Source organism: Balaenoptera borealis (assembly GCF_965194805.1).
Source record: "Balaenoptera borealis genome assembly, chromosome: 11".
NCBI lineage: Eukaryota > Metazoa > Chordata > Mammalia > Artiodactyla > Balaenopteridae > Balaenoptera > Balaenoptera borealis.
The window spans coordinates 87241388-87261298 of NC_138868.1; the positions used below are offsets into that span (position 1 = coordinate 87241388).

The 19911-nt window shown below is 41.5% G+C and overlaps 1 protein-coding gene across 28 annotated transcripts in view; it reads right to left on the reverse strand.

Annotated features, from left to right (window-relative positions):
* LOC309606410 (neural cell adhesion molecule 1) overlaps positions 1-16998 on the reverse strand; it is a 309239-nt gene extending 292241 nt beyond the window's left edge. For all 28 annotated transcript variants that reach the window (XM_082343462.1, XM_082343453.1, XM_082343460.1 and 25 more), the window contains exon 1: positions 16757-16998. In XM_082343462.1, coding sequence (XP_082199588.1) covers positions 16757-16808 — 52 coding nt within the window. In that variant the 5' untranslated portion in view covers positions 16809-16998. The remainder of the gene's footprint in view (positions 1-16756) is intronic.
* Between the last annotated feature and the right edge of the window lie 2913 nt (positions 16999-19911).

Genomic DNA, 19911 nt, shown 5'->3' on the forward strand with positions numbered 1-19911 from the left:
TTTTAAGACACGGTGTTATATATGGATGAGACTTTTGGCTTCAAATTGAATTTCAGTCAAAATATTTCAAAATTATATGTAGGTCAATACTAATTATGGCCTAAATCAAATCCATCTTCTTGCCAATAGACCCAAATCCCAGGGCATGTGATGACAGGCCAAGAGGAGTTGATTGTGACACCTGCATATCATCAGTTTTCTTCTAGGATAGATAAGAGCATCATTTCAGGGACATCAGCAAGTCATTCAAGTTGTTTCCTTGTGACGTTGGAGTGTCTAGCTAGTGCAAGTCCCTTACCTGCTCAGATTCTCCAGACATCACCAGATACATAACCAACCCCATATTTATCACCACCATATTCACTGTAGGTTTACACTGTTTTCTTCTTTTGTACTTCTAAATTCCAAGTTAAGAAGTTTGTAGTTACAAAAGAAACAGAACGAATTTATTTGTTCTAGTCTATAAGTAAATAAAAAGATGAAAGTGAAGACTAAATTAACAGTGGAACTCCTCATTTTAAATCTCTCCTGTTGAGTTGGTTAAAAGAGAATATAATTTTAAACCCACTCATTACAAACAAAAAGCTTAATATTTAGAAACTCATACCTACGTTGTTAAAATAATTATACATACTTATAATTTATGTTTGCTGAAAATATACCCCACTAAACACTGATTGTTATGGTATTTAAATAATACAATGTAACTGCCTGAGGTTGTCTGTGATAGCTATTCTCTTAATATTGCACAGAGCAGCAAAAATATAACAGAGTAATATATCGATTTACCTCCCAGTGACTTCAAAAGCATCTGGTGTAAATATCTCTAGAAAACCAAATAATAAATGATTATCCAGGTTTCTTATTTAGATACAAAACTACTCTCCAATACCTAAATCAATTAATGTGTGAAATCTTCATCTTCTAAAAAATAATGCCTAATAATGGCTGTGAAGAACCATAAACCATAAATATATTCTTTTATGAGAAGGGAGGAAGGGGAATGAATGGTCTGCATGACCAGTTATCTTAATTGAGCCTGACCAGTAATTTAAATTCTGATTCCAAAACCAATTTAGCTGAAAATGACCTCAAACTGTAATCAAGGGCAGTTAATGGACTCATTTTCAATCTCTTATCTTCGAAGATATCACACAATGTCCCTTTTTTGCTTCATTACGACAGATGGTTTTCTTGGATGAAAATTTAAAATTTTAAACATGTCATGAGTAACTTTAAGTTACATACACAAAAGGGAAAATCTGAGAAAGGAATAAATAACTCTTGGTTATCTTTTTTCTGACATTTCAAGGTTGTCTTTGGTGTCATTCCACAGGAATAAATATTACAAATGTAACCAAAAACAGTTCAGAAAGTAGTTTAGAATTTTTTACGAAACTACTGAATACATTCATCTTAGACCAACTACACAGAACATAGTAGTTATTCCGTAAGTACTAAATTAAGTGAATGTTTCTGCTACCCAACAAGTCTGGGACACAGCCATTTGCAAATGTGTTCATGAAACTGCTCTTATTCTGGTTCACAGCATCACTGCCAAGCCCATGTCTTTATATCCAAAAAATGTGGGATCTCAGGCCACCCTGGCATCTTTTCAGGGCTCCTTAGTTCAGAAAATGTTCTTCAACAATCTGAGACAGGCCTTAACTCCCTGAATTGTCAATTCTCTTGAAGTTGCCTTAACTTCATCTTCTTAGGTCTTTGCCTTTGATGCACCCCTGGAGCCTTTACCTTTTCCTTTAAGAACTGTGCAAGCTTCTTCCAATCTCAAAAATTCCATACTAAACCATGTGAGATAAAAGATTTCAAAAATAGGCTTTGGCTTGTAGCAATTAGGAACACTGAAAGACACAGGTCACCAGAGGGTTCTCACAGTCTGCTCCAAAATTGAAACTCACAATTCCTCTCTTACCACACGCCTTCTCACACCACTAACTTCAACCCAACACACACACACGTACACACACACACACACACACATAACCCATAGGAGGGTTGCAGCCATGTATCTCATCTCCCATCCTGCATTCTTCCTCACGCCAGTAAAAGACTGCACTTTTATTAATGGAGAGTTAAATCACAGGGACTTTGTTCTTGGGGATACCAGGCATTGTTGAGGGCAGAGTGCCCCACTGCAAACAGGAGGATTAAATGAAATCTTGACAACTGAATAAAATACCCCCAAACCATTTCTCCCAGTCAGCTTAGAGAAAAAGAACAGTCAGACTTATACCCTATAATTTGCAAAATGTTGGATTCTCTTCAGCTGATCAGCACAAGACAAAACACAGGTACTAATGTGTGGATGCAGATGTCCCCCACCCAATGGACCAGATCTCTGCAGAATCACTCTGCGGTGAAGCCCACCCACATGGAGCTTCCCCACAGCTTTTCAGTGTCTCACCCTTAATTACCAACAGACAGCCAGGGACCATTAGAATTTCAGAAATGAAATGAGACAACATGAAACACAGCAGAGATATTAAACCCAACAATAAAGAGGAATTCAAAGGAAAAAGAGACAATACAGGAAGCAGGAAAATTTTCTAAAATACTCAGCGATATAAAGATTATTGCATCAAGAAACAAGAGGAGGGTGCTACCAAAGAAACATCAAGACCACATAAAAGCTCTTAGAAATTTTTAATATATGCTTATATAGTTATGTGTTTTATATGTTATATATGTCAGCTGAATATAAAATTCAATAGAAATATTGGCAAAAAACTGAGAAAACCTCCCAGAAGATAAGGGATGGGGCCTGGTGAGACAAAGAAATGAATAATAGGAGATAGAAGATAAGAAAAGTCAGATAATCAATCCAATTTCTGAATAAGAGTTCCAGAAAAAGAAATTAAAAAGATATGAGAATAGCAAATAAATGAGGTAGGACCATTTCTCTGCACTGAATGACATGAATTTCCAGACTAAAATGGCCTACTGAGAATCTACTCCAATAAATGAAAACAGACCTACATCAAGGCACATCATAGTGAAATTTCAGAACACTATAAAGAGAAGATCCTAAAGTCTTCTATAGGAGAAATAAACAAGTTTCATACAAATTATCAGGAACTAGAATGCACTGGATTTCACAAATGCAACACAGAAAGCTAGAAAACCTGGAGCAACACCTTCAAAACTCTCAGGGAAAACAATTTCCAATGTAGAGAATTATATCAGGCAAATATAAATTAACTGCCACAAGCCTAGAAAACTAACAGTCTAGACTGAAAAACAAGGGTTAGGTCTAGGATATATGTCTGAGAAGAAGAAAAAAAATAACCATGTTTTAACATATTGAGAGGGGGATATATACTTCAGTTTGAGAACTTGACCATGAATTAATGATAGGTATGTAGAAAACTAAGTTAAAGAAAACTGAGGCCATAATAAACTCCAAAAAAATCCAGAAAACTGTAGAAGGAATAAAATCATAGCATACATCAAGGCTCAGCTGTGAAAAATATTTACATGGTCATAATAATGTAAACATTAAATACTGGTTTAACCAAAAATGGAAAAATTGCTATATTGGGAGGCTAAGGTAAAGGAAGTAGGAGGTGGTGGGCAGTGCGTATAGGAAAAAGTCAATAAATAATACCTAAGACTGAAAATTAAGAAAGTATAAATATGGAGATAAAAAATGTGGAAACAGCTAAAGGAGTAGAAAGTGGTTACTTTAGGGGAGTCAAAATCAATGGTTGGAGGGGTAAGGAGGGGTAAGAAGGAGTAGAAAGAGTTGGGGAAGGGGACTAATGTTTTTTGTTACAAGTCTTATAAAACTAACTTTTTAAACATAGACATTTCATTTTGCTAAAAGTAAAAATTAAACTCAAGAAAGAAGGGAGGCATGACAACCAATTAAGTCCAATTGCTTGACTAGTTAGGATCTTTAATCTCAAGATATATTTAGTATAACTTAGCAGAGAAGAAACAAACTAGCTGACCCACCTTATCTTAATGGTAAATAAATAGCTATGGGCTTCAAGCCAAGCTGAGAAGCTATACAGTGTAACGAAGTCACTTTATAAGAATGAAATATGAAATCTCCTTTGTCCTAAATCCTTGGGGATTAGAATGTGTCATGAGTAGATTTTCCAGATGAGTAACGCTAACTACATTGCCTCTTTCATCCCAACTTGCCATTGGTGAAGATAATGGTGCCTATGTTTAAGTTTGTTTTATTTTTCCAACTATATGGAAAAATAGTCTTAACTCCTTTAGCACCTAGTACAGAGCTGAACACTAAAGACACATGCTCAGTAACTGAGTCCATATAACTGTTACCTGCTGCTTGAAAATGAGGTTTAGTCATAAATAGGCATTATTTATACTGCACTGTGTTAGAGACATTCCCTTGGCATTTGTGATGTATAGGGCTTTCTTTTTAGCCAAATACTAAATGGCTAAGACTGACATGCTTTTCTGTGTTCTTGAGTCTGATTCTCATAATTTTTCCATCCATTCAAGTTACTACATCTTCTTACCATCAGTGTACCTGTACCTAGTGGTCATGTTTCATTTGATTCTAATCTGAATCTAGGAATCTTTATAAATGTGGTAGAATCTAGGAAATGAATTAAGAATATATAGGCTCTTGGTGAATAAAGGTTTAAGGGCTTTAAGGGCTTCCCTATGAGTCAAGTGTGTACAGTTCAGTGCATGGTCTTTGGGGATATGTATTTTGGCTATCCAGAGGCTGCATTCCTTCACTTCTTCACTCTTTCCCTTAATTCTTCATTCTTCATGTTCCAAAAAATAAAGGTTGCCAGACAAATGACTTCCATATTAATCAAGTATCAACAGTAGGTTCTTTATCAGCAACCATTACTTCAAATATTATGGCTCCACCATTGACAGATTTAATATTAACTCTATGCAAATAGAAAATAGAATCTATATAAACCAATTTGTTTCTTAAACTTCCACTTTTCTCAAAATCAAGATGACTTTGCTTTCATGGAAGGTAAAGCAGCTAAGCAATCAGCCACAGCATTTCTAACTCAGTTGCAACTCATGGTGAGTTCAATGCTGAACTCTCAGAGGATGAAAAATAAATGGAAAAAATGTGATTCTAATTATAATCAATATCTAAATCCAACACTAACTGTACACCCCTTCACTGTGAACTTTAGCAGAAAGAAGGGAAATAGGAAAAAAATGACTGAGTTTACTATGTGCCAGACAGTTGTATAAATTACCTCATTTTGTCCTCACAACAGCACTTTTAGGTGGGTATTATAATCCCTGTCTCACACATAAATAAACTGAGTGTTGGAGAGATTAAATTACTGGATCAAGGTCATGGACAGCAGGAGAGCCACCTTTCAAAATCAAGTCTGATATAAAAGACCTACAGAGCGCCCCCTACAGTATGCACTGCCGCTAAAACACCAAAAAAAGATACTAAATTAAGAAAGGAAGATATTGGGGGTGGGTGGGGAGGAAGGTCCAAGAGGGAGGGGATATATGTATACATATAGCTGATTCACTTCATTGTACAGGAGAAACTAACACAACATTGTAAAGCAACTATACCCCAATTTAAAAAAAGGAAGATAATTTATAACTATAACTTAAATCAAAGTGTTTGTATTGAATTTAGATCTTCTCATGCCCAGGATAGCAGATCTTTAAGGTTTCCATTTGTGCCCTAAATCTAAATATCATATAGCAACTGCAGCTTAACTGGTGATTGGCAGTATCTCATGTGGACAGAATGGACACTTGCAGATGAAATATGAATAAAAGAACATTAGAAAAGTGGTCAATCTCAACCATTTCCACTCCTTTGGTGATCTGATAAAAGCAATGCATCCAATATGTGACAGGCAGAACGGACTTCAAAAGATTTTGCATGAAAAGTAATGACTAATGGGCATGGGATTTCTTTGGCAATAATAAAAATGTTTTGAAATTTTTAAAAAGGTAGGTGCATTGCCTCGCCAACCTCTTCTGGCTCTCTCCCTCAGTGTGCAGGTACATATGCCCAGATGGCCCTCAGCTTAAAGCCTTCCCAACAAACACCTCTTCTCCCCTTCTTTTTGGTCAAGTATCCAGGATATCAGCTCTTACTCAGTCTTTGATTCTAAGAACTTGAATTTCACCATCCGACTGAAATTACTCTAAGATCACCACTCTCCTCCAAATCCAAAGATGCTACTTGAGTCTCATCCTCCTTATACTCTTACCTACCTCTTTTTTATTGCACTATTTGTTTTGCAATCTGAACATAAAGCTCATCAGAGAAAGCTCAGATGGTATAAAAATTAATCTTCTTCCAGTCTTAAGAAGTGAAAGAGATTTTTTAAAACAAAATTGGGATTATGCTTATAAATACCATTTGTTTCCAACTCTTCCATTTAACATTATCATCCTTCTCTAACCTAGGCATTCATACCACGAGGCTCTGGCTACCTTTTTTTGTTCAATATCACTTTCTAAATTATGGACAAGATACCATTCTAGATGCTACATAAACACAACAACATAAATACTTCGGGTGTGATAAAGACTCCACAATGTACGCGTTCTAATTCATGGTGTTTTCTCTCCACCAAAAGAGGATAAAAATATAGACTACTACGACTCTCAGTCTTCTTGGTCTCCTTAGCTGGGCTTCCTCCAAGCTTCCTTCCAAACACACAACAAGTAACATACCTCATCCACGCTAAATCCTTCCTTTACAACCTCCTTCAGAGCTCACTTACACTGAGAAGAGTTCCAATCTCCCCTGGTGCACAGATAATCTTTATCCTGCCTCGACAATCTTACTTAGGCACGTTTCTGACTTTAAATGCCACCTGGTATTCCCAGTTGTCTTTTCTTTCTCCACTAGACAGTAAGCTCTCTTACTATCAAGGAATTGTACATGAGAGTTTTTGGGTTTTGTTTTACATCTGCAGCTAACAGATTTCGGACATGCTCAGTAATTATTTTCACTGTCACTACTTCTCGCTCTCCCCCAAAACCCATTAAATCTCTATCCTGTCCCTTCTCTGCACTACAGATAGTTTTACCTTCTCTCTAGTCCTATATTCCTCCATCTATGAGGATTAGCTTTCTAACTTTTTTGATCTGAGTCATAACATGATATATGTTTTCCATCACAACCGGGTCAATAAAAGTTTAACAAAACAATACCTACCCTCACTACATAAGACATACTCTCTTTTCTATTCTATTCCATTCCTTCTTTCTTCCTTGTATTCCTTCCTTCTTTTTAATGCTAGTGGAAGCCAACTGAATAGATTTCACCACCCACGGCTGAAAAATACTGACCTGCATACAAGTTAAGACACTAGGATGCCCAAATTTTTTCTAAAACCTAATGTGTATAAAACTGAGGTTATCCATCTTTCATCCAAGGTAACGCCTCTTCTCAATTCCCTGTCATACTGACAGTACCATGATTATTTCATTACCTTGGGTTTGTTGCTTAAAATTATTTCTCTCTCTCAGTCAGCTACCATTTTGGACCTATCATCTACCTCTTCTGGTTGATTTGTCATCTCCAACATGTCAGCTGTGTGTCCTTTTTATCCTAATCCAAAGCCATTACAAGCGTATCTTTCCAAGATTATCTGTTCTATAAAATATATCGCAGTTGGATTTCTTTAACAAGCCCCTCTGATACATAAAATTTAATTTTTATAAGACTTTTCAGCTACGTATCTATTAATAAAAGGTAGAGTTGTGAAGTGTTTTGGTTTGCAGTGCATTTCACATACATTATTTTATTTGCTTCTCCTACTCAAATGAGGAAATTACAGTTCGAAGGTATTAAGTGACTCACACAGATTCACTAAGCAGTTGGTGGCAGAGCCAAATCTTGAACCCAAATCTTTTTAATCTAAGCCCAACAGTTCCTTTCCCCACATACACATCTTCCTACCCCATAAAGCAAAAGACTTTCATTAGACTTCACTGGCCTTCAAAGCAGCTTTAACTGGCTCTCCTATCTCCTAGCCTCTGGGTTCTCCATCATCTACCTGATTTTTCGTAATGCAGCAAAAATCCTTTTACCAACTCACGATTTTGTCCAGCCACTATAGTGGCTGCCACATAAAACCAAAACTCCCCTTAAGGACTGCAACGATCTCTATTGATTTGCTCCTACTTAATTCTCTGCTAATTCATAGCTGGCAACAAATACAGAGCCTAGCACAGCAGACGTTCAATTGCTGTAGTTGACTATACTCTTAAATATTTTTTTAAATGATTTCTCTTACATCTCCAGCAGCACCCTCTCCTTTGTGCAGCATTTAAAATTTTAATACGATTTGTCCCAATATCCAGTCTGCTTTCACTGCTCTTCAATACCAATAATCCTCTAGCTAGATGCATCTCCGTCTACAGAGAGCTAGGTCCTTCCTCCTCTTATTTATCCTTATGTCCCCGGAGCTTCAGATCAAGTACTAGCTCTGCCACATCTTTTTCCAGACATTTAAACCAACCAAGACAATTTTTGCCTTTCTGAACAATTCTCACAATTATTACCTGTCTTCTTCCTTCTAGGCACTTATTCACATAGTACCTTTCAGGATTTCCTAAGTGTTTGAACAAAGTAAGTGGTTTCTCCCCAGCCATCTGAAAGCCTCTGCAGGCCTGGTATAACTTGCTTAAATGTATTTTCTTTTTCCCCTCAGCCTCCAGCACAGAACTCTGCACATCACATTCACAGCACACCTGTTTAATAAAAATTTCAAATAAAACCTCCATGCAGGATGAACCTTTTAAAAGAATATATTGAGTACCTACAGCATATTACCTGTTTTACATATGTGATTTTATTTAAGCTCACCAAAATCCGTAAGGGAGATGTCATTTTCTCCATTTTACACAGGGGAAGCAGGCTCAGAAGGGCAGCACCTTGCAGAATGTCAGTGACAGTGACCTCAACCTAGACCTGTCAGACTCCAAAGCTCTTGATACTGCCCTCCACCTACCACTGCCCCCTCACTTCCATCAGATCGGTCAGCCCAGAAGCCAAGCAAATTCACATTTGCTTGGCATGTATTCCGAGGCTATATGTATTCAAATTATCCTAACTTTAAAAAAGGATGAAATTCAGCCAACGAATATAAGTTATAGTCCCAGCTTCACCTGTGTAAATCACTTACCCCTTCTTAGACTCAGTTTCTATTTCAAGACCTAACACGATCTGGCCTTAGAGAATTGGTTTTTCTCCTCATCTCTGGCCACCTCTCCCCCAAGGTACCCAACACTGTTCCCCAAACGTGACTGTATATATGCATATCTCCGTGTGTTGGTTCTGCTGAATCACATCTTCTTCCTGTTCCATCCAGTGAAGGCAAACTGGTGCCCCATGCCCAGCTCAAGGGAGCCCCAAGCAGAGTTAACTGCTTCCTTCCTTGTGCTCCAATGGCATTTAATTCATGTCTCTATTTGTAAGTAGAGTATGTCTCTCCCCAACCCTAGATGGTAAGCTCTAGAAGCAGAGGCAAATCTTACTTGACTTCATAACCCAAAACTGAGCACAATTCCTGAAACTATTTGACAATCACAAGGTTTCAGGAAGGTTCACTGAATTAAGGAAGTCAGGAATATTTGTTGTGATTCAACCAATGTTTGTTAAGTAGTCAATCAACCATGCCTTAAAACGAGAAGAGCGTCTGTCCGTCCTACTTCACAGTGAGTTCTCTAAATGTTACCTGCTCACTCGCCCAACTACGCAAAGAAAGATTTCCCCCTGATAAACTCTCATAGCACCCTTCTCCTTTCCTTAGTTTTTAATCAGAATATATAATTATAAAGATGTGTATGAATTACTTTGCTAATGTCTATATTCCTCCACACTATTAGACTAGAAGCTCTATATAGGGATGATGTATGTTTAGGTAACAGGAATGATGTTATGTTTAGTCTACCACTATATTCCTAGCACCCAACACCCAATAAGTGCTTGATAAATATTTACCGAATAAAAGATATGAAAATTAAAAGATATAATGCATATCAAACACTCTGTGAATTGTATAGTGATGATTAAGACACACTCACTTATTGGGATTATATATTCAGTTTATTCCCTCTTTGATTGCTAAAACAAAACCTTCAGTCTCTTCTCCAGTATCATATGCCTTTAGTTGGCAAACCTCTTCCTGCGCCGCCAATAGGGCACTTATGTTTGACTCATTTGAATAATAATATCAATTACCTTATTTTATTCCAGTTTGTAATTTACAAAAAATATCAGCAGTGAGTGAGACATATTAAATCACCTCAGATCTCACCTAAGATATTCTATAAAATAAAGGTCAAATAGCTTTTTCTTTTCAAAAATAACTTTGATTTTGATACATGGTTCTAATCTTCAAAGCACTGCACAACATTTACAAGGTACATGTTTAACACATTGTAACAATTAGCTTGCATTCTCAAGCGAGTGGGCCCAAGGAGACCAACACAGTTGCTACGGCAGGTCAGATGTTTGCATGGGCTCCTCTGTTACACGGGTTCCTTCCAAGGCTCTGGAGGGGATGGGGACCTGATGACCTGTTCTAACGGTCGAAAGCAAGAGAGTACTGAATTTTCCTTAAAGAGGGCATTCAAAATTGTAGACCTTTTGGCCCCCATGAGACCCAGATGCATCCCTGTGCTAAAGGCTTTCAACCTCATAATGAGACCACTTTCTCTCTGAAGTATTCATAAACCAACAAGACACGCAGGCATATTTAAAAACAGATTTTAAAAAAATCTAGTTCTCATCTTTGAAGTAGAGTTCCTATTACATCCTTTTTTAAAGTCTGTCTAAAACAAGACCATTATGTCTGAATAGTTATTTTTTCTAGACCCATATACACCCCTCTTTCTCCTTAATAAGCACAGCTCATGTGCATTTGAAAATATTCACAAAATCTCTACCAAGTAGGTGTTACTAATTTTCCCATTTCACAGAAGACGAAACAGACTTAGAGAAGGGAACTGACTTGCCCAGGATCAGAGAGCTAATAAAGGATCCGTATGCCTGGGATTTCACCCTAGGGCCCTAGGCCGCTGGCCACACTTAATCTCCAGGCTCTTTTACTCACAGGGTTCCTTGACAGCAGAAATTTAGGTCATCATGGTGCTTTGTAATTCCCCACAGAGCTGATGATAAAAAGCTGGCACTCAACATATTTGATGAACTATTTAAGAGAATACCTATTGTAACCCAATCTCTAACAGTGTGATACCACTATGAATATTCCTAAATGGTGAGGTAATCAGACCTCTTAAGAATGATACAGAATGGAAAACAGGGCCAGATGTTGCCAGGGTTTGCAGCTCCAAATCAAAGCTACTCAGGGAGAGTATCCAGTGGAATACAAGTTATGCAGAGGCCTTTCAAGTCATACCAGTGAGGCAATCTTTGAATTGAAAGGCAAGCATATATATCTGAGAGAAAACGAATGCCTAACAGGTTTATTAAAATCTTTTTTTAAATCAAAAACACATATACACAAGATAGACCAAATGTCTTGTCCTTCTAGTATAGTCCTCTTTGAGTGATTGCCTGGAAGTTAAATTAATCCTGCAGGAAGGGAAAAGTGTGTCTACCTAACTGAAAACAGTGAACTCAGGGGCATGGCCTAACAGTGTAATGTAATGAAAGTGCCCGAAAAGCCACCATTTGGCACCCAGGCCAACATCAAAAGGCAAGGCTCCTAATGAGGATCTTCAGCCAAGAGACAGCATTTCCACACCGTGAAATAAAAGAGTGTAATGGCACCACTGGAAACGCCAAATAATTTACGTCCCTCTACATCAGCAAATGGTTTTAAGGTTTGGCACCAAGAGGTAATAACAAAAAGGGCTAGAGTTGACATGCCTCTGACCTTCAGATTGACTTCTGCATTGTACTGCTCTATAGTAGTAAGTACATCTACCTGGATTACAAATAATAGTTTCACTACATTTTTTTTCATATGAAAAACTTGGGATCTCACAGAGACCTATTCATTAGGACTCGGAGAGGTCCTTGGGCATTCACTCTTCCTAAGAGGCCGTCTCTGACAATATTGCTCAGAGACTCACCATTTTAAGAGATGTATAAAATTCTCCTCTGAATCGTATTATTTCTTCCTTTTTAACTAAAGGAATCTTAACCTTTAGTCTTCTTGATTCAAAGCTCAAAGAGCTATTATCATTATATGGCCTGTTGAGTCATGTTTTCAATTTTGTTTAATTTGTAACTCATTTTTAAGACTGGAAAAATGCTATGTATAATTTCCTGTCACTTCTTTTAATGTTCCAAAAGTTTCTTAGCCTATATATCCGTTAGGTGACTAAACCGAAGAATTATCAGTTATGGAATTTACATTAAAATATTTATATTGACAGCATAAGACATGTGTGTGCTCAAAAGCTCAATACTTAAATAGTGCAGGAGAGCCTTTTTAAAATGCCTTTGTCTCCTCCCAGGGTGACAGTTCCCAGAAGACTGATGGGGGCAGGTGCCAGTCCCTTCTCTCCCCTCCCTGCTGATTGGTTCTGCTCTCCAGCACCACAAACCCAAGATCAGCAGGGAAAGTTCAAACCGTTCTTTAGCAACAGGTAGTCGATCACTTATTTTCCACCAAGACAGGAAGAACTGTCTGTAAAATATCTTTGGAGGTCTGCCAGCAGCACTGAAGCCCCTTTCAGTCTGGAAAGCAGCCCCAGTTCTGTAACTCTGAAGACCATAAATGTGGGGGATTCATCAAACTAATATTAAATAGAGGCTTTGTCACCTTAAAAATTTCAGTGCTTGGATCAGAAATTCCAAAGTCTGTATTTCAAGCAGTGTAAAGTTTACAAGATGCTGTCTGTAATTTACAAAACTGAGTTCTGCAGCAAACAAAAACATGTCATGTCTAAAGATTAGTATTTGAATGACAAAATGGTGCTATTTTGAAAGGCAATTAAGATGTCATTCCCTATGAAGAAAAAATATAGATATAGATTACTTACATTAAATGACATATTACCTATTTGAGGAAATCAATTAATGATAAATGTATTCCAAAGAAAAGCACTATGCAAAACTCAGAATTTGGGGTTCCAGTGACTAACTTTTCTCTCTTACTGCTGCCTTGACTAAGCACCTACAGTCCTTGCAAACAGCACACCCACACCATAATTTTTTTTTGGCAAACAATTAGTGCCTTAATTCTTGAACTATCAAGCTCGAGAAACAATAGCCACTTAAATCAACAAACCCTCAGTTTAATCAATTAGCATAGAGTCTTAGATGAACCTCCTTTATTAAACATGCATGTGTCCTGCTATTTTCTGCTATTTTAATATTATTTTTTAAAAAACATCCTGGGTAAAGGTATCTGGAAAGAAATCATCAAGTTCAATGTGTTAGGGGAAGACAGGGGGAGCTTCTTGAAAACTGACTCTAAAAAACAATGTTAAGTGTTAGACTAATGAAAACTTAGCCCCAGTTGGTAGATCTTTAGAATCTTCGTAGTGGGAATAGCAACTCAAAAACTATTAAACAAATGACAGGCCAAACATCCACAATGTCTGAATTTTATTCTCTTTTCGTTTAATTCTGTTGAATTTTAAATAATGTTTAGGTTATTTTTTTAATATTTTAAAATATGCTAATAGTTGTTGAAAAATAATTAACTTTTCAGTTTTTGGACAGAGTTGTAAAAGGTTTCCCACATTCTTAAATATGGCTTTACTACATTCCATTAAATTTTGTTCAGAAAGATACATTACTGATATTGAAATGAAAACCAATGAAAAAATATAGCTCACCATAACGGTATTCATAGCAAACTCTGCTGAAACATACCTTAATTCGTTTAGTAAATGATATTATATATACTATAAATACAGTGCAAGCTAGCTTTTGGGTAGCAAAGGTGTTCTTTGTTCTTAATCTGGTGCTACTTGTTAGAAAACCAGTCCTGATCACTCCTTGACTCTTCCAAGTTAAACTGGCAGAGGATTATAAAATTATCAAATAAACATATGACTTAACAACCATTCCAGATAATTCCATCAAACAATTTTTCCACAAAACATCTAAAACTGCAGCTAGAATAAACTCAAATTTGCTGTGTAATTCCACAACGTTTCACTTTATTCCTAAGGAGCAGAAGACACCAAAATGACAGAGGGGCAGCAGACCTGATTCCTTTGGTATATTAAGGTGAGCACACCTTACATCTAAATTTTCATGTGCGCCCAGTGGAGCAGAGACTGAACAACCATTGTCCCTGGAGACGACAGAACACTGCAGGCCAAAAAACAACAACAACAACAAGAAAACGTATGTGTGTGTGTTTTCGTTTTTATTTTCGTCCTGACCCTTTGACTTGAACTCTACTTTTTTTTTTTAAACTATGGTAAAAACAATACTTTAATGGAAAATTCTCTTTGGAAAACCGCTCAACTTCTTTCTTTTGTTAAGCAACCTTGTATGTGTTTCCTCTTCTGCCTTCTTCCCATCCTCACGTTACTAGGGCCACGAACGAGGACGCTTTCCTTCCAGAAAACACCGGTCAGAATGCCACCCTTGCCTGGGCAGCCTTGAACATCCAATCTGGGATTCCCTGGGGATCCCAACACCAAGAGTTACACCCATCACGACGCTGGAAAGGGTGTCTGGGCGATCCCCCCTAAAGGCCTACCAAAAATCAGGTCTCTACCGTTACGCCCCCATCTAGAGGAGAGGACGTCCCAGACACGCCCCCCCCGCGTGCAGGGCGGGGAACTCGCGCCCGGGAGTCCCACGGACACGATGGGAAAGGGCATGCCCGGGCGGGGTGGGTGGGGGCGAAGCTGACCCGGGGACTGCCGGTACAGAGCGAGAAGCCCGCTGGGGTTGGCCGACCCCCTCCCCCTACCCCTCACTGGGGGCCTCACCACCCCTCCAAGGCCCCGCCCCCAGCTTCGCCCCCTGCCCGCCGGTCAGCGCACGCGTGTCGGTGCGCCCAGCCTCTGCGCCCTCCCAGGCAGCACGCTCCGGTCTGGACGGTTCCGCGGGTGTGTGTGTGCCGGAGGGGCGGGAGGGATGCTCCAAGTCGGCGTGAAGGAGGCACGAGTGGGGAAACACGGGCGGGCCAGACCAGGAGACCTCCCGGTAACCACCTCGACTTCATTTTATCTCCTCAGAAACTGGGCAGGCTGGGGACCCCGCCGCAGGGCGGGGTTCCTCCCGGCGGGGGGCGAGAGAGACCGTTACGCTGGAGCACCGGGAGACGGTCCTGGCAGCTCCCGGCCGCCACCCGCGCCGAAATAAAAGCCTCTCGCGGCTTCCCGCCCAGCCAGCCTCTCTCTGATTGGTCGCCATGGGAGGGACCCGAGTTGGCCTGAGGCGGCGGCGGAGCGCGTCTCTCGTGCCGCCCGGGGAGGGGGCGCGTTGGGTGCTCCCCGGCCCGCCCCGCGCGCTCCCCGACCCAGGCTCGGCCGTCTAGGGCAGCTCCAGCGGCGGCTGGCAGCGGCGGCCACAACACACAGACCCCTCCGCCCGGCTTTCCTCGGGCGCTTCCCAGCGCACGCCCCCCACCGAGAATGTCTGCCCACCCCACCCAGCTCTCTCCGGTTCCTGCTCCTTTTCTTCCCCCTCCCCGTCCGTCAGCTCCAAAACGCAAATCCTGGGGTGGGGCGGGGCGGGGCGGGGCGGGGTGGGGTGAGCAGCTGGAGGGAAGGGTGGGCACGCACGGAAGAATATTCCAGGGAGGCCGGGATAGAAATACCCCAAATGAAATAAACCTCCCTCCCTGCCGCCAAGGTTTTATGGGCGGCGGCGCAGCCCCCGCAACCCGCGGCAGCATCACTACTGTCTTCCTCCCAGCTCCTATTGTTCGCACTTTGCCAGGGTCAGGAACCTCGCCCAAAGAAAGGAGACTGGGGCGAGGTGTTTCGGGCGGCTACCTGCCATTCTTCTCTCGCACCACGCAACATGGGGCTCGCGGTGCGTGTGAAGGCACACACGCGCACACACGCGCGCGCGCACACACCAGGCAACCCCGATCACGCCCTCCTCGCCCTCCGCCCCTCCGCACTTCCTCCTGTCAAAACGCGGCGCTCGATCCTCCCATCCCTCCTTGCTCCGGGCCGAGAGCAGGCTTTGCAACTAACCAGATATTTGGCAAATGAAAAACTAACGTCATACCGACGGGGGTGCAACAACGGCCACACAGCCCTGAGATTCTGCCCATTTCGCCCCATTTTTCAAACCGTTATTCGGCCGGGGCCGGGGGGAAAGGCGCAAAGGCGGCGAGCCCCACTTTATTAGACCCGGGGAAATAACGATCGGGGGCGGCTGCCCCGGCCTTATTGTTCACTCTTCGCGGAACCGGGGCTGACAAGCCGCTTCCCCACAGAACCCGAGCCTGTGCGGCTGCACCACCGGACCGCGGCCTCCCCCGCTCCGCCGCCCGCCACCCGCCTTCGGGGATGGAGCGCTGCCCATCACCGGCGCGGCCGCAGCGTCCCGGGAGCGGGCTGCTCCGCTCCCAGCGCAGCGGGCACACAAAGTGGGAAGGGCGGGCGCGCTGGAGGGGCGCCCGGCACTCGCTACGCGGGGAGGCTGCCCCGGTCCAGGCAGCCCGGGAGGGTTCGGGTGGGCAGCAAGGGCGACGCGCTCCTTCCTCAGCTCAACGAAAATGACCACCCTGAGCATTCCATGTAAAACCACCCCAAATAACAGCGTTCCTCGGGGAGAGGAGTGGGGGGAGGGTTCAATTAGCAAATCAAATTGCGAATATTAATTTTGAAAATGTACCTGCAGTTCCCAGGAAAAACAAAGTCCAGATGAGATCCTTAGTTTGCAGCATTGTAATCTGCTGGCCGGGAGGGATGTTCTTGCCGCGGTAAATTCTCTGCCCCCCCCCCCGTGCAGCGAGTGTGGACAGCGGCAGAGCAACAGACCTAGGGGCAGACAATTGCCAGGCTGAGTATGATTATTTTTGCAGAATTGTTTCCTGCCAGCCGCCACCGAGCTGCGTTCACGCGCTGATCGGAGAATGAGTGACAGTCCCAGCCTCAGCACATTCGCAACTCGGAGATCCTTGCGCTGGCCCGGGTTCGCTTTGATGGAACTGGGGATGGGAGCTGGGGGCGGGGGTGAGAACCTCACTGTGTCCTTCCACCACGCCGGCCACAAATAGTGCCGAACATCAAGGAGGTAAGAGAGACAGGGGAGGCAGCTGCGGCCGCCTGCAAAACCCGGCGTGGAACTGCCGGAGGAGTCGGGCTCTTTCACAGGCAGTCTTCCAGGCAGAACTGGGATTTCTTCTTTTCACACTTCTCGCCTATGCCTCCGCGGTCCTTGCTGCCATCCAGCCTTCCTTAATCAGGAAGGTTGGATACTTTAATAACTAGTAAATAATAAAAGTAAAATCTTGGGTTTGTGTAGGGTTTCAAAGTTGTCGAATCCTTCATTTAGATCCTAAGATCCTTGAATTATAAGGATAGCCTAGGATTTAGTTGTTTTAAGTGCAGGAAATTAGAAATTTGGAGGAGGGGGATTGCTGTTATGGGGTTTTGTTTGTTAATTTTTTTGTTTGTTTGTTTTATACTGGCTATGAAGTTTGCTCTCCCACAGAGAGGCAGCAGATCTCAGGGGAAGGAGGTGGGAAGCAACTTAAGTTAGAAGGAAAACGCAGATGTTTAGAAGGGATTTTCAGAAATAACTACAGGAAAATATTTTCTTGTTTATAAATGCTGGAATCTGTGGTCTCTTTTTAAAGATAACCAAGATTTTTTATGTAGGTTTTACGGTATAGGCACAATATTAAATAATATTTTCTTACAAGGGCATACAACCTCAATTTTTAAAGATTTTAATATAGAATATCACTGAGGTACCAACGCAAAGAGTTTCAATGAATCTTCCAGCTGTTATTTTAAACAGAAGAGGGTGGGGGAGCAAGGTGAAAATAAACATGTTTCAGCACCTGAGCAAGGTTTGAGTGTTTACAGAACAAAAGGTGAGGCAGAAAAAGGAGCTCACGGTGTCCTAGATGCTGGACTAGCCTACTAGCCTAGCACAGTGAAACCCTCCCAGAGGAAGGCTGCCTGTCTATGTTCAAAGCACCAGTGCACCAACATCACCATGCACTCCATTTGTCTTTAAAGGTCAGACTCTCCACTGCTGTATCACTCTTTAAAAACCCATTCTCTGCTGGCTAACCAGCCAGCCTCTGTTACTGGAGAGGCTGGCACCCCTCCCCCTCCCCTCCTGTATACTAAACCCAGGTGGGCCAAACCAACAGGCTGAAATACAGGGGCCCCTGAAAAGTACTTCCTCCCCCAAATCTATCTTTCACAACATTTATTTTTGTAATATTTCCCTCATACCAACTATAAATAATTTTAAAATACAGAGAAGTAGAAAGAATCCCACAGATTCCAGAGATACCCACAGATTTTCTAAGTCTTCTCTATATGCATATGATTTTTATCATTGACATAGTATAGCAGTGCCTAACGTCTCATTATAAGCATTTTACCAGTTTGTTAAAAAGTCCTTTGAAATCCTTTATAGCTATGTAGTATTTCTTCATATTGATGGCTCTTCAATGGTTTCTCCACTGTTGGATATTTAGATTGTTTCCAGAGTTTAATAATATCAGTAATGTTTTTTGAACATCTTTTAATAAGTATTTATTGAACAACCACTGTATTTAGTCCTGTGCTGGGTACAGTGAATTATATAGTTGTTGGTGGTGTTTTTAATGGTTGCTGTATTTAGCATATTTGGCTTCAGACATGCCAACATGTAAAATTACCACATTGGCCTTGTAAATGTAAGTGGATGAATATATTAGACTCTTTCTTAAGGAAGAGGTTTTGATAGCAGGGAAAGATGGAGAGAACAGGCTTGAGGGGAAAGGGAAGAAAGTGAAGGTTGGGATACCCAAGATAAAATTTTTCTATTTCTAATTTTACCAAGAGTGAGAGACACAACCTTCTCTGCAAACCTCCCTCCCTATAGTGCCTATCCATAGAATTAAAAGATTCCTTACTATTTTCCTCCCCAAATGTCCCTATTTTTAGTTTTTTAATGTAGGCAGGTGTGGAAGTCCTATCTTACTTCAGCATGACTGAACCCCCCCCCCAGCCCCTCCCTTCCCTGTGGGGCTGCTGCTCTCTGTTGTGATGATTCATTCTAGACTTCTGGCCCCCAGGCATTCCAGTCCACACTCCATGTACCTCTCCTGTGTTCTTTTAACAGGATCCATCACTTGTGTCCAATTCGTCAGCTCTCCACTTGTCAGTGCCCACATCTGTGAGCTCTGGGTGTCAATCCTTTCCTGGACCTCACTTTGAAATGAGGCAAAACTGTGTCCCTCCCCAGACCTCTCTCCCCAGAGGGAGTCCCAGGCTGTCAGGCCCACATTAATGAGCATCTAGCGAGTGAATAGCCAGGGGACTGAAGCAGAGGAAGGAGATACTCAGGACTGTTTTAGAGATTGGAGCTTCCCTAATAAAGCAGAGAATGGGCTATAAAATCAGCCACAGCAAGAAGACCAGCCAGGAAGCTATGACAGTGCTCTCTGGATGGGCTGGCAGGTCCTGATCCTAGGCAGTGGCCCTGGGGAAGGAAGCCAACAGGAGCACAGATTTGAGAAATATTTCCAAGACAAAAAACAGCAGAACTTTGGAACTTTCTGAAGATGGGGGTCTGAGGCAGGGGAAGAAATCAGAATTGCTTTCATTCATTCAACAAATACTTATTCAGTATCAACTAGGTGCCCGGCACTGCTCTAGACACTCAAGACATAGCAGTAGACAAAAGAGTATCTTTGCCTTCATGGACTTCTGTTCTTATGGGGAAGATAGAAATTAATCTACAAATATCTAGTATGTAGATGGTAATATGTGCAAAGGAGAGCAATAAAGAGGGGTACAGGGGTAGGGAGTTCTGTGGGGACT